Raw genomic sequence first — 12,419 nt, 5'->3', positions numbered from 1 at the left:
CTACCTTGACTTGATGTGACATGAAGCAAAAGCTACCACACGATGGGTTAGATTGATGTTAAGAAAAGCAGACCCCCCCCCAAAAAAAAAATTATAGCAAACCATTTCAAACCAGAATATATCCTGTTCAGAACCAGTATTTTCTTAAAATATTGGCACACAGTACCAGCAGATGACTAGACTGTTCCTCAGTTCCATTTGGTTCAAGCCCCCTTTTCAAACTGTCGTGGGTCCTAAGAGTCCTAAGAGAAGAAGGGTTCTTGCTACATTTTTCTCTGTCACTCTTCTTTCCATCTAAGAATCCAGAGTGCTAAGCTTTAGCAGCTTTGTTCCCACTTCAGATAAAAGCAGCACCTGGTCCCCAGTAAACATGACCAGGATGTTTGAGACAAAATTGCTTTTAAAACTTCTCTTCCTGAGCTAAAATACTGCGGAGACCAGTGTTCTCAGAGCTCATCGAGAGAGATATATTGCCAAGATGCCTCCATGTTCCAAAGTCTCACATGGCATCTCTCAGTTAATTCCCCAATCCCCTCAGCCTCATCTCACCCTTTCTCCCCTTTCATGGACTAGGAAAATTATAGTCCCAACCTTGTTTTTCTCTGCTGTCTTATGATTCCACATGAGTTATGTCTTGCAGCTAAAGTAAGAGTTAAACGACAGAGCAGGCTTTGGTAATGATGAGGAAGGGCTGTGGCATCTGTAGACAGAAGCCAGCTAAAATATTGCTCCCCAGCCTCATGACAGTGCTGGATACTGATGTATTTATTTAGCTCCAGCTGTGGTTCAAGAAAAAGTGTCTCTCTATGTCACCAGTGCGTAGAGCCTGCACCTTGGGAAAGAGAGAGATCTACTTTGCTCTTGAACTCATAGAGGTAGTTGTTCAGTCGCTCAGTCATGTCCGACTCTTTGTGACCCATGGACTGCAGCATGCCAGCCTTCCCTGTCCTTCACCATTTCCCGGAGCTTGCTCAAACTCATATCCATCTAGTCAATGATGCCATCCAACCATCTCATCCTCTGTCGTCCCCTTCTTCTCCCGCCTTCAATCTTTCCCAGCATCAGGGTCTTTTCTAATGAGTCAGCTCTTTGCATCAGGTGGCCAAAGTATTGGAGCTTCAGCTTCAACATCAGTCCTTTTAATGAATGTTCAGGGTTGATTTCCTTTAGGATTGACGGGTTGGATCTCCTTGCAGTCTAAGGGACTCTCAAGAGTCTTCTCCAACACCACAGTTCAAAAGCATCAATTCTTTGGCACTCAGCTTTCTTTATGGTCCAGCTCTCACATCCATACATGACTACTGGAAAAACCACAGCTTTGACTAGACAGACCTTTGTTGGCAAAGTAATATCTCTGCTTTTTAATATGCTGCCTAGGTTGGTCATAGCTTTTCTTCCAAGGAGCAAGAGTCTTTTAATATCATGTCTGTGGTCACCCTCTGTGATTTTGGAGTCCAAGAAAATAAAGTCTGTCTCTGTTTCCATTGTTTCCCTATATAGTTGCCATGAACCAATGGGACATAGAGGTAGAGTAGCAGGCAAATTTGAAATTGACCCAGATGGAGGAAACCCTAGACTGGCTTTGGAGGGAAGGAAATGACTGTGTCCCACTGTTCTCAAGGGCTATTAGAAATATGTTTCTTCTTATCTTATATACCTTTACATTGATTTAGTAAGATATATTCATAAATTAAAAATAAGTATCCATCGTTGCATACTCCATAGGAAGAAGGGACAAAGTTGTGATTAATGATGATACTGTTGTTCATCCATCAGTCACACACTGTGGACTCAGGGCCCAAGTCCTCTGAGCCCGTATTTTTCATCTTTCAGTTAACAAAGAGTGAATTCTGACGATGTGTACGGCTCTCAAAAAGCAGAATGTACATAAATATGTATTCTGGGATAGCCATGTTTGCCTGGAGCCAGACAATGACTGATAGGTTGATGGACTCTGAAAAGGTAGATTTCATTCACTACACACAGTAGGTGGCCTGAGGGACTGAAGGAGGAGGGAAAGGAATGTGACAGAAGGTGTGAGTCTTTGGTTGAGAAATACAATATGAACTGATTTATCAAGCCTTCAGTCAATTGGGCATCTCAATTAATGAAGTTTCCCTGGTAGCTCAGATGGTAAAGAATCTACCCACAATGCAGGATACCCAGGTTCAATCCCTAGAGAAGGGAATGGCTGCTCACTCCAGTATTTTTTCCTGGAGAATCCCATGGACATAGGAGCCTGGCGGGCTGTAGTCCATTTTGCCAGCAGAGTTACTCATATTGGGGTGTCTTCTATCTTGTAACATCCTGGAGAATTTTTTAACTCATTCAAAATTGTTAAGATATGTCTAGAAAAGGTTTATCTAGCTGTGTGCTAGATAAAATCTTTGGTTACGTGTGGCAGTGGTCTATTAATCAGAATCTTGTTGTTGACTCCATTCGTGAGTAGAATTAGATCTGTGTGCATGTATACTCAGTCGCTAAGGTGTCCAACTCTTTGTGACCCCATGGACTATAACCCACCAGGCTCCTCTGTCTATGGGATTTCCAGGCAAGAATACTGGAGTGGGTTGCCATTTCCTTCTCCAGGAGATCTTCCCAACCCAGGGATCAAATCTGCGTCTTCTGCAGTGGCAGGTGGATTCTTTACCACTAAGCCACTAGGAAAGCCCAGTCAGGATAATAGATTAACCAAAACATCCTACTCACCAGCCAAGTTTACTTTTCAAATCCTTATTGGAAAAAATCAACCAGAGAGGAAGGAGGTCCAGTTTCCATGTAGGTTTCCATGTAATACTATAGAAGTGGTGCTCTCTGTTGCTGTCATCTTGAGGGAAGAGCTGCCTGGTGAAAAAAATACAGCTGTGGACTCGAACGCAGTCTTTCCCAATGGTTCTCTCTTGATAGCATGTATGAGGATCACTCACAAGGCTTGTTGAAGAATGCCAAGTCCTACCCTTAGAGTTTCTAATTCAGTAAGTCGAGATTCCAAAGGTCCTAACAAGTTTCCAGGTGATGCTGCCATTGCTGGCAGGACAGTCTCACTTTGAGAGCCATTGATGTGGAAGATGAAAGGACAGTGTGTTCTAATGGTTCCCCCTTACAGTCTTGAGTCTGATTCTAACAGGACCCAACTGAGCTTTCAGGTAGATAACTCAGCAGCGTTCATTCTGCCGGTTTATTATGTGGCATTTGAAGTACAAAACACCACCGGAATCGCAAATGTTTCTTCCCCTCGAGGACCAATTACATATAAATAACTTTTAAAGGTCATTATAATGACTCCAATGAAGCAACCTCAAGCAACTCTGTGTTAGGTAGGAGGAAAAAAAAGTGTCTATGACGATGGATTGTCTGTGTGACATTTAAACACACACATGCTCCTAGCCTTCTCATGTATAATTTTATAGCCAACAGTTGTAAACTTCAATTGCATCTGTGGCCATTGGCACTGCTCTGTGTGCAGAGCCTGAAGGTAGAATGTTTGACTTCACCATTTGTACCTATTTATCTGACACCGTACGTGTCAAATGATTTTGTTTGTGAGAGTCTCCCCAGACCCCCACATTGATGTCACCCCTGATTCTTATTGCTCTGCAGCAAGGTACAGGCTAGACTTGTTCTCTGCAAATGACCAGCATTGGCAATGGATTGTGTCTGACCTGTTTAATTCCCTTCGCTGTAAATCACAGAAGTTCGATGCTCTTTGGCTTTCATGCTGCTAGTCCTTTTGAATTGTCTGGATTTAAAGGACATTGCTTTACTCCTAACTTCCAAGGAAGAGTAATCAGCCTTCTACTTACCAAAGGCCATACCAATAGCAAGAGAAAAACATAATTAGGGCAAGTGTTAGGACACCCCCGGCAGGGCCTCCTCCATAGCAGGGAGGCTCTTCTGAGTCCATTGATTTGCAGCTGCACACCATCCTGTAGGACCGATTGTATCAGCTACAGATTCATTGTCTCCTGGATGAAGGTACCACAAATGCCTTTCCTCCCCACCCCAGCCCAGGAACCAAGATGCCTGTATTCTCTTTTCATCTCTTAGTCTATCTTCACAGGATTTTTCTGTATCTTTGCTCTAGGCAGTACAGTCATGAAGGAAACCAAGACAGACTCTTCAATTGACTAATACTCCTAAAAGCCAAAGCCTTTGCTGTGGCCTTTTCTTCATTAACCCTTCCATTCCTATGGACTTAAAATCTAGAAAAGAGAGATTTCACACCAGCAGTAACCCCATGGCACAGGGCCTAAAGGTAGAACCCAACTCACTAAATGTCACATTTTATTTGAAGTTTCCTGCTTTTTCCTTTGAAAGAGGACTTTGTGCTTTACTTTTAATATCAAAAATAATTTCCTCAAATCTTCTAGTGGATCTAATGTGCTCCATTAGTGGATCTAAAAGGCACCACATTTTCCTGTTGCTTCTCTGACTCCCTAGGTTCTGTGGTGCCTGATGCTTTGGCCCCACTCTAAGAAGTTTAGCTTGTGGGTGGAGTCTGCACATGAGCTGCCGACCAGGATGCTCTGCAGAACTTCCAATTCTTGTTTCTTCCTCAACTAGGCCATGGCTTGCCACACAGAACCCTTATTTGCATCTCACCCATCAGCAACTTCAGGTTGCATCTGGTCTCTCCTCCTATCTTGGAGGAAAAGAGTGTCCTTTGCCTTAAGAAGAACAGGACAGATATCCTCTTGGCTTTTTCCATTTACCATTCTTGTACCTGACAACATTTCATGTTGAACTCTGTAATCATCTCATCCTGTCTGTCCTTGTTCAGCGAAGTGACCTCAGTTATTCACTGTGAGGAAAAGACAGGGCTAACTCACTATTCGTTGCCTATAAGCCTTCAAAAACAAAAAGGTCTAAGTGATGGACAAGAGCTCTTGGCAAAGGTTACTTCAGATCATCAATCTTCTTTTGTAAATGCAGAAATCAGTGGATGTGCAGTGTTTCCCGCCCCCCGCCCCTGACAGGTTTCAACTGGATGGAAAGCGTTGTCTCTGGTCCAACTAAAAGAATCTTTGATGCAAGAGGTTTCTTTTTCCTTTTCAAAACAGTACAGACATGATCTAGGTGACTGAACCACAAATTGGCAGCTCAGTATCTATGGGTTGCTTTTCTGTTTTGAGTCCTGCCTTTCCTGCAGTGCATGCACTGAGGCCAGGAGAGAGAAGCCAAGAGACTGACTTTTTCACAGAGAAGTCTTGTGAAATATCCCTCAGCCGTGTCTCTGTTGTGTTCCTTTAAGATTCAGTTTAAGTGTTTTGACCTGAATAGAACATCTAGAAGATAACCCAGCCTCTGGAAGCTGCAGCCTTTACAATAGCTCCTACGTATCCAGTGCTTGCTTGTTTAAGGTTCTGGAGTGGAAAATTATGTCTCAAGATCAAAGGAGGGGTGGACAGAGAGAGAAGGTTGCACTCTGTTTGTTTTGAATCACTGTCCCTTTATTATTCCTGTACCCTCTTGGTCAGTTCTGGGGATGCCAGACACAGTGGAGGAGATGTGCCCCGACATCCCCCAGCTGGAAGGCCTGATGAAGGAAATCAACGACCTGGCCGAGTCAGGGGCCCGGTACACAGAGATGCCCCACGTCATTGAGGTCATCTTGCCCATGCTCTGCAACTACCTGTCCTACTGGTGGGAGCGGGGGCCCGAGCACCTGCCCCCCAGTGCAGGGCCCTGGTGCACCAAGGTCACGTCTGAACACCTCAGTGTCATCCTGGGCAACATTCTGAAAATCATCAACAACAACCTGGGCATCGACGAGGCCTCTTGGATGAAGCGCATTGCAGGTACCACGCATGTCTTTCAGCCCTGGCATCGAGATGCCTAGACTCTTTTTCTTCTCTTAGTCTATCATTAAGCTATCCCCGCTCCCCACCTTAGATATTTAACAGTAAAAAGAACTGACTTATTCCCCTATAGGGCTTCCTGGAGCAAATGCTCCTGCCTGACTCCCCAACTAATCCAGCCCCTCAAATCTCCAGGAAGCCCTTCTTAATAAACTGTGCAAGATTCTGATGATCATTTCTCATTTGCTTTTGGTACTTAAGAATCCCATTTGCTCTTACAGTAATAATTGTTCATATTTTCTGGGTAAGTGACCTTGTGTGTTTTCCACATGTACGAAACTCACTCCCACCTGGGCTGTACTGTAAGTTTCTAGCATTTGTGTTTCACTTTATGCTTTGTAAGACACTCTCTGATTTAGGCTCATAGTAGCGTCACTTTGATTTTGGGTTTGTTTTGTATTCCTCTAGAACTCCTTGCATGCAGTAGGCTCCTAGTGAGTGTTACTTGCTGATTTTCTGTTCTCAAAAGAGGAGAGGATTGGAAAATTAATAACCACACTTTCCACAGTCAGGAAACCATGAAGATTTTAGGGTCCTCTGTCACGGTAAAGTCAGAGGAGACAGAAGCTAAAGTCATTGCCTTTGATAGACCTGCAGTTTAGATACACAGTTCCACCATAGCTGTTTCACCCCTACACTTTCCTGGACCATGAAACACAGCCATTGGGTAAATAGGAGCTATTAGCTTCCTGGACAAATAAGTAGATACCCCTCCGCAAGACCAAGGAAGAAAACTTCCTACCCTCTTCCTGTCTCTGAAATGAACTGAGATTCAAATTATATTAATAAATACTTTGGTTACTGACGGCTCCTGGATAGTATAAGACCCCTGGGAACATATGAATAGGTAAATTGGTGTTCCTTTCTTATCTTTTAGCCCAAGAATATTGTTAACCCTTAAGTAATTTGTTGAGGGCTCTACATTTGTAAATCTGGATTAAGGGAAGGAAGGAAATCAAAGAATGAACTCCCTTAGATTCCCCAGGGGTACGAAGGAAAGAAGTCACAGCACACTGATGAGAACTGAACTTGGCCTGTTATTTCACAAGGGTGTCCAGATCTCATTCAGTCAGGTCACTTCGCTCCTGGTGTGTAAACAAAGTCAGTTTTCAAGAGCAACCTCAAATCACCCATATCTGGAAGAACCTCTCTGATTCCAGGTCCAGAGCAGAGGTGCACCCAGGTGAGGACCGGGTATGAAATGGGAGCCATCATAGTGCGAAGTTTCGACTTCTGATTAACACATTGCAACAGAGAACTGCCTTCACCTTCTCTTTCTAAAAAAGTCTTTTTTATGAAAGCAAAAAATAAGGCACAGTGAGATGAAAAAGTGCTGGAATATAGGCTGTTTCCAACTGAAAAGCCCTACATTAAAGAACTTTGAAATACACAAAATACATATTGTACTTTGCGAATGGTTCATGACTCTTGAGAATTTTTTTTCACATATCTAAATAATTACTCTGATTCTGACCTTTATTATGCATTAGACCATTAGGATATTGCATTTTAAAAAGTCAATGAGACATGTAGGTTTTATCTTTCTCTTTAAGAGGGCCAGAATCGTAGTCCCAAGTCCTACTGATGGTTTGTTTCTGCTCATTGACTTTTAGTGGCCACCCTAGCCTGCCTCTTCATTATAGATGATAGTAGTTTGTCTGCTTTTCTCAGGGCCTAGAGGAGCCCCAAGATAATAGGCTGGCAGTTCTCAAGTCTTGGGGGCTGAGAACTATGGTTGGGTTTGTGTATTTTTAAGAGATTTCTCTATAAAATAACCAGAAAGCATAGTGTTAAGTGTGTACTCTTGACTCAGCACAGTGCTGTTTATATAAATAAAAGACTTCCTTCAAGGAGTTTATAACGTAGCTAGTGAGCCAAAGTCACTCTTCTAAAATGAAACAAGATGGTCTGTTATGAAGAGCTCAGAGATATAGCAAGGGCCATGCCTGAAGAGTTCAGGGGTGGCTCTTCTCATAACTTGAAGAAGCAAAACAGGAAGAGGGACCTTCTCCTGTAGCTCCATCCGTGCCTACCCCCAGCCCAGCAACTGTGACTTCATGAGACAGACATGCCAAAAGGAAGATGAAGGAAGGGTGCCAGTGTGAGTCAAGGGCTTTCCGTAGCCTCACCATTGAGTGTCCCTTCTTTCCTTTTCTCAACTGTCATAACTTGTGGAATGAGGGGGAGGCCCTTTGTTTGCAAACACAGTGTACGCCCAACCGATCATCAGCAAAGCCAGGCCAGACCTGCTGAGAAGCCACTTCATCCCGACCCTGGAGAAGCTGAAGAAGAAGGCCATCAAAACTGTGCAGGAGGAGGAGCAGCTGAGAGCTGACAGCAAGGGCGACACGCAGGAGGCCGAGCTGCTCATCCTGGACGAGTTTGCTGTCCTCTGCAGAGACCTCTATGCCTTCTACCCTATGCTCATCCGCTACGTGGACAACAACAGGTACAGAGGCGCCTGGGCAGGGCCGGCCCCTGATGGAGGGGTGGTACTGGGTTTTGTTACAGGCGAGAGAGGGAGGTCACGGCTGCCACCACCAGCGCCCCCCACCCCCACCCCCCTGCCTCCATCCCTGCTGTGGGACCTCTGCGCAGCACTTTCCTTGCCCAGTGGTTCTGTATGATCAGTGGCATGGCCACCCAGTCCATCCTCACAGGCCACTGAAGAAGGGTGGCAACAACCCCTTCCGCCCCTCTGCTCTTCTGTCACACACTCATTCAAGAGATATTACTGACTGTGTGCCAGGCACTGTTCGAGAGGACAGGCAAGAACACTACAGAAAAAAAGATGTTGGCTCAGGGAGCTTTCACTCTGGCAAGAGAGTGGGGTGAGCAAATGATAAACAAAGTACTTAGACATTTACAATATACTTCCCTATGTACTTACATATTTACCTATAACACTGGCACCCCACTCCAGTACTCTTGCCTGGAAAATCCCATGGACGGAGGAGCCTGGAAGGCTGTAGTCCATGGGGCTGCTAAGAGTCGGGCACGACAGAGCAACTTCACTTTCACTTTTCACTTTCATGCATTGGAGAAGGAAATGGCAACCCACTCCAGTGTTCTTGCCTGGAGAATCCCAGGGACAGGGGAGCCTGGTGGGCTGCCGTCTCGGGTCGCACAGAGTCGGACTCGACTGGAGCGGCTTAGCAGCAGCAGCAGTGTACTTACCTAAGTAAACTATACAAGCAAAGTAAATGGAATCAGGAGTGCCGGGTGGCAGTTTTAAAAGAATGTTACTGAGAAGGTGACATCTGAACACAGACCTGCAGGAGGTGAGGTCGGAAACCATATGGATCTGGGGAAGAGGTCTGTTCCTGGAAAGAAGGAATATCTGGTGCAAGCCCTGAGGGAGGGACGGGTGGGGATGTTCAGGGAGTCACAGGGAGGCCAGAGAGAGAGGAGTTGAGGGGTGGGGAGAGCAGCAGGAGACGTCAGAGAGGCCAGTTTCTCTCCACGGGGCCGAGAGTACAGGGCTTTTCCTCTGAGTGAGATGAGAGGTCGGCACAGTGTTGAAGATAAGCTGTGATGTGATCTGACTCAGTCTTCAAGCACAGTGGTGATGGATCAGGGCAAATAAAGGAGGTGAGGAGGCTGGCTGGGAGGCTCACAGTGGCCCAGGCAAGGGCTGAGGGTGATTTGGAGTTGACAGAGCAAACCAACCCTAACCTTAACCCTAATCCTGGTGCCCTAATCCTAGTCCTGGTGCCAGGCCTGGGGCAGAGAGGGATGGGGCCACTGCTTAATGGGACTGGGGTCTCCTTTCAGAGTCCTGAAAATGTTCTGCAATTAGATAGTCATAGTGGTGGTCCAGCATTGTGAATGTACTGAATGTTGCTAATGAGTAATTTGACATGTATGTTACTACAATTTAAAAGGAAAAAAAAAAAGTTGGGCTGGGGCCCAGTTGGTAGCAATGAAAGTTGACAGAATATGTCAGATTCTGGACCCAGCATCTTAAAGGTAGAGCCTTTGGGACATGCAGACTGGAAATAAGAGAAAAGAGATGAGTCAAAGATGATTCTGAGCAAATGGAAGGAGGGAGTTCCCAACAATTAAGTTGGAGGGGATTGTGAGTACGGAAGTTTTTTAGGGGAAGATGAAGAGATCCCTTTCAGACATGTTAATTTGAGTTGCTGCTTCCATATAAAAATGAAAATGTCAAGTGGGCAGTTATATGAGTCCAGAGTTCATAAGAGAGGTCTGGTGTGGACCTAAGAATTTGAGAGTCGCCTACATATTGGTATGTGGTCTTTGAGAGCCATGAGACTGAATGAGATAAATAAAGGCTTGAGAGGGAAAGAGAAGCGTTCCAAGGACTGAGCCCTTGTACACAGGTCAGGCGGAAGAAAAGGAACCACGAGTGAGACTGAGAGGAAGCCACCAGTGAGACAGGAGGAAACCAACAGCGTGTTGTGTCCTAGGTACCAATTTCACAAAGGATTTCCAGGAGGAAAGAATAACGAATAAATGATTGGTGACCTTGATAAGAGCAGTATCAATAAAGTGATGGAGTTGAAGGCCTCTTTGGAGTAGGTTGGAAGAGAATAGGAGAAAAGGACTTGGAGATAGCACTACAGACAACTTGTTCAGGGAGGTTTTTGTTTTTGTTTTTTTTATTTTGGCTGCTCTGGGTCTTCTTTGCAGCATGCTGGCTTTCTCTAGTTGCACTGCGTGGGCTTTATTTGTTGGGACACAAGGCCATCTTATTGCAGTGCGTGGGCTTCTCTAGTTGTGGTGTGTGGGCTTAGTTGCCCCACAGCATGTGGGATCTTAGTTCCCCGACCAGGAATCGAACCCATGTAGCCTGCATTGGAAGGCAGATTCTTAACCACTGGAACATTATGGAAGTCCCACAGGGAGTTTCACTATAAAGGGGAAGAGAGAAATGGGCTGCTAGCTAGATGCAGAATAGGTTCAAAAGGAGAGTTTTTAAGATGGGAGACTTTTCAACTTGTTCCTTTATGAATGGGAATGAGCCACTGGAGAGAAGAGAAATTGCTGATGTAAGAGGGAGAGAGAATTTCTAAAGCAATGCATTCAAACAGGCAGAGGATCAGCCTGAGATCATTCATCTACAGTGATGGGCAGGAGGGCAGGGTGCATGGGTGCTGCTGCTGGCAGACGGACAGACAGACAGATGCACATGCGCACACACGCCCATATGTGTTATGGCTGGCAGTCTGTAGGAGTCCTTTTCTGGTTGCTTCCATTCTCAGTGAAGTAGGAAGCAAGAACATCAACTGAGAGGGAGGGTGGGGAGAATGTACTTGGAGGGTTGAGGAGGAAGCAGATGATCTGGGGCAATGGCTTTGACAAGTAGGGGGAATGGATGGACCAGGGGAGTGCAGTGGTTGCAAGGCAGCATCAGTGGCCCCACTTGAGATCTGTGGTCATGGACTTAAAGTGGGATCATCAGCAAGTTGTGATTTTCTCCAGCCAACTTGGCTGCCACGTACAGGCTGAGACTAGGTAGAGAGTTGGATTTAACCAGGGTTGGGGTTTGCAAAATGAGTATGATGAAGGCTAATTATAAGCATTGATCATGGAATTTAAGCTGAATAAGAATAGTTAGATCATCACTGACTCAAGGAACATGATTTTGAGCAAACTCTGGGAAATAGTAGAGAACAGAGGAGCCTGGTGTGCTGCAGTCCATAGGGTCGCAAAGACTTCTCCACTGAACAACAACAACAAGGAGGAAATGAAAGCATAGGAACCTTAGGTTCACGAGCAGGCCAAGGAACAAAGAACAGCTGGTCCCAGTGGAAGGCAAAGACCAAATAGATACTTTATTAAACCACACCTTCCCAGAGCTTCGAGCCCTCAAATGGAAGTTTGGAGTGGTTTAATTTTAAAATACCCCATTGTAGATACAGAAAAGACTTAGAGACATTTGGGGGAACACTACTAATTTTTGAGTGGTATGCCATTCTGTCATGGGCAGGGAATAGGTCTGGATATGCCTATTTTAGCATTTATTTCATAAGGTAAATTATACTTCCTATTTAAAATATCTACTTAAGATTACTTATGTTTAGCTTTGCAGAATAAACATATGCACACTATATATAGGTGTATGTGTGTATATAATTCCTTAACTATCTATGGGCAATTTTACTCACTTTTTCAAAAGAAATCCTGCTCTCAGGGTCATCATTTTAGGCATTTCTGATAACATAATTATGTTAGCAGGTTAGCAAAGAAATTTGTCAGTCTGTGGTGAAAGCAAGAATGAGAGTAGGGTAAGATTGCTCCTGAAATAGCTCTCTCGTTGCATCTGCCACTATTGACAATCAAGACTCAAGATAGAGTGTGTTCCACTTACGTAGTATTTGAAAGTTGCTAAAAATGACAATGTCAGAGAGTCTTTGAGATCATCATTAATTCATTAATCCCCACTTTTCAACCCGTTCTTCCCTGAGCACCAGGGAGCATTAAGGCTATCTGAGCCTCACTTATAAATGCTTCCTTCCTATGTGTGTGCCTTTGCCTTCCTTGAGTCCTTTCTTCACCCTAAAGAATTGGCTGGCTTGGACGTACAGGACTGTGGAG

General features: G+C 44.8%; 1 protein-coding gene across 1 annotated transcript in view; it reads left to right on the top strand.

The window, feature by feature from the left end:
* RYR3 (ryanodine receptor 3) overlaps nucleotides 1–12,419 on the top strand; it is a 557,133-nt gene that overhangs the window by 481,992 nt on the left and 62,722 nt on the right. The window contains exons 66-67 of the mRNA XM_061430666.1: nucleotides 5,478–5,798; nucleotides 8,067–8,307. Of these exons, the coding sequence (XP_061286650.1) occupies nucleotides 5,478–5,798; nucleotides 8,067–8,307 (562 nt within the window). The remainder of the gene's footprint in view (nucleotides 1–5,477; nucleotides 5,799–8,066; nucleotides 8,308–12,419) is intronic.

The sequence above is a fragment of the Bos javanicus genome, chromosome 10 (assembly GCF_032452875.1).
Source record: "Bos javanicus breed banteng chromosome 10, ARS-OSU_banteng_1.0, whole genome shotgun sequence".
In the NCBI taxonomy this organism is placed as follows: Eukaryota; Metazoa; Chordata; class Mammalia; order Artiodactyla; family Bovidae; genus Bos; species Bos javanicus.
The sequence above is the reverse complement of the archived record's forward strand: the minus strand, read 5'-3'. Positions and strand labels throughout refer to the sequence as shown.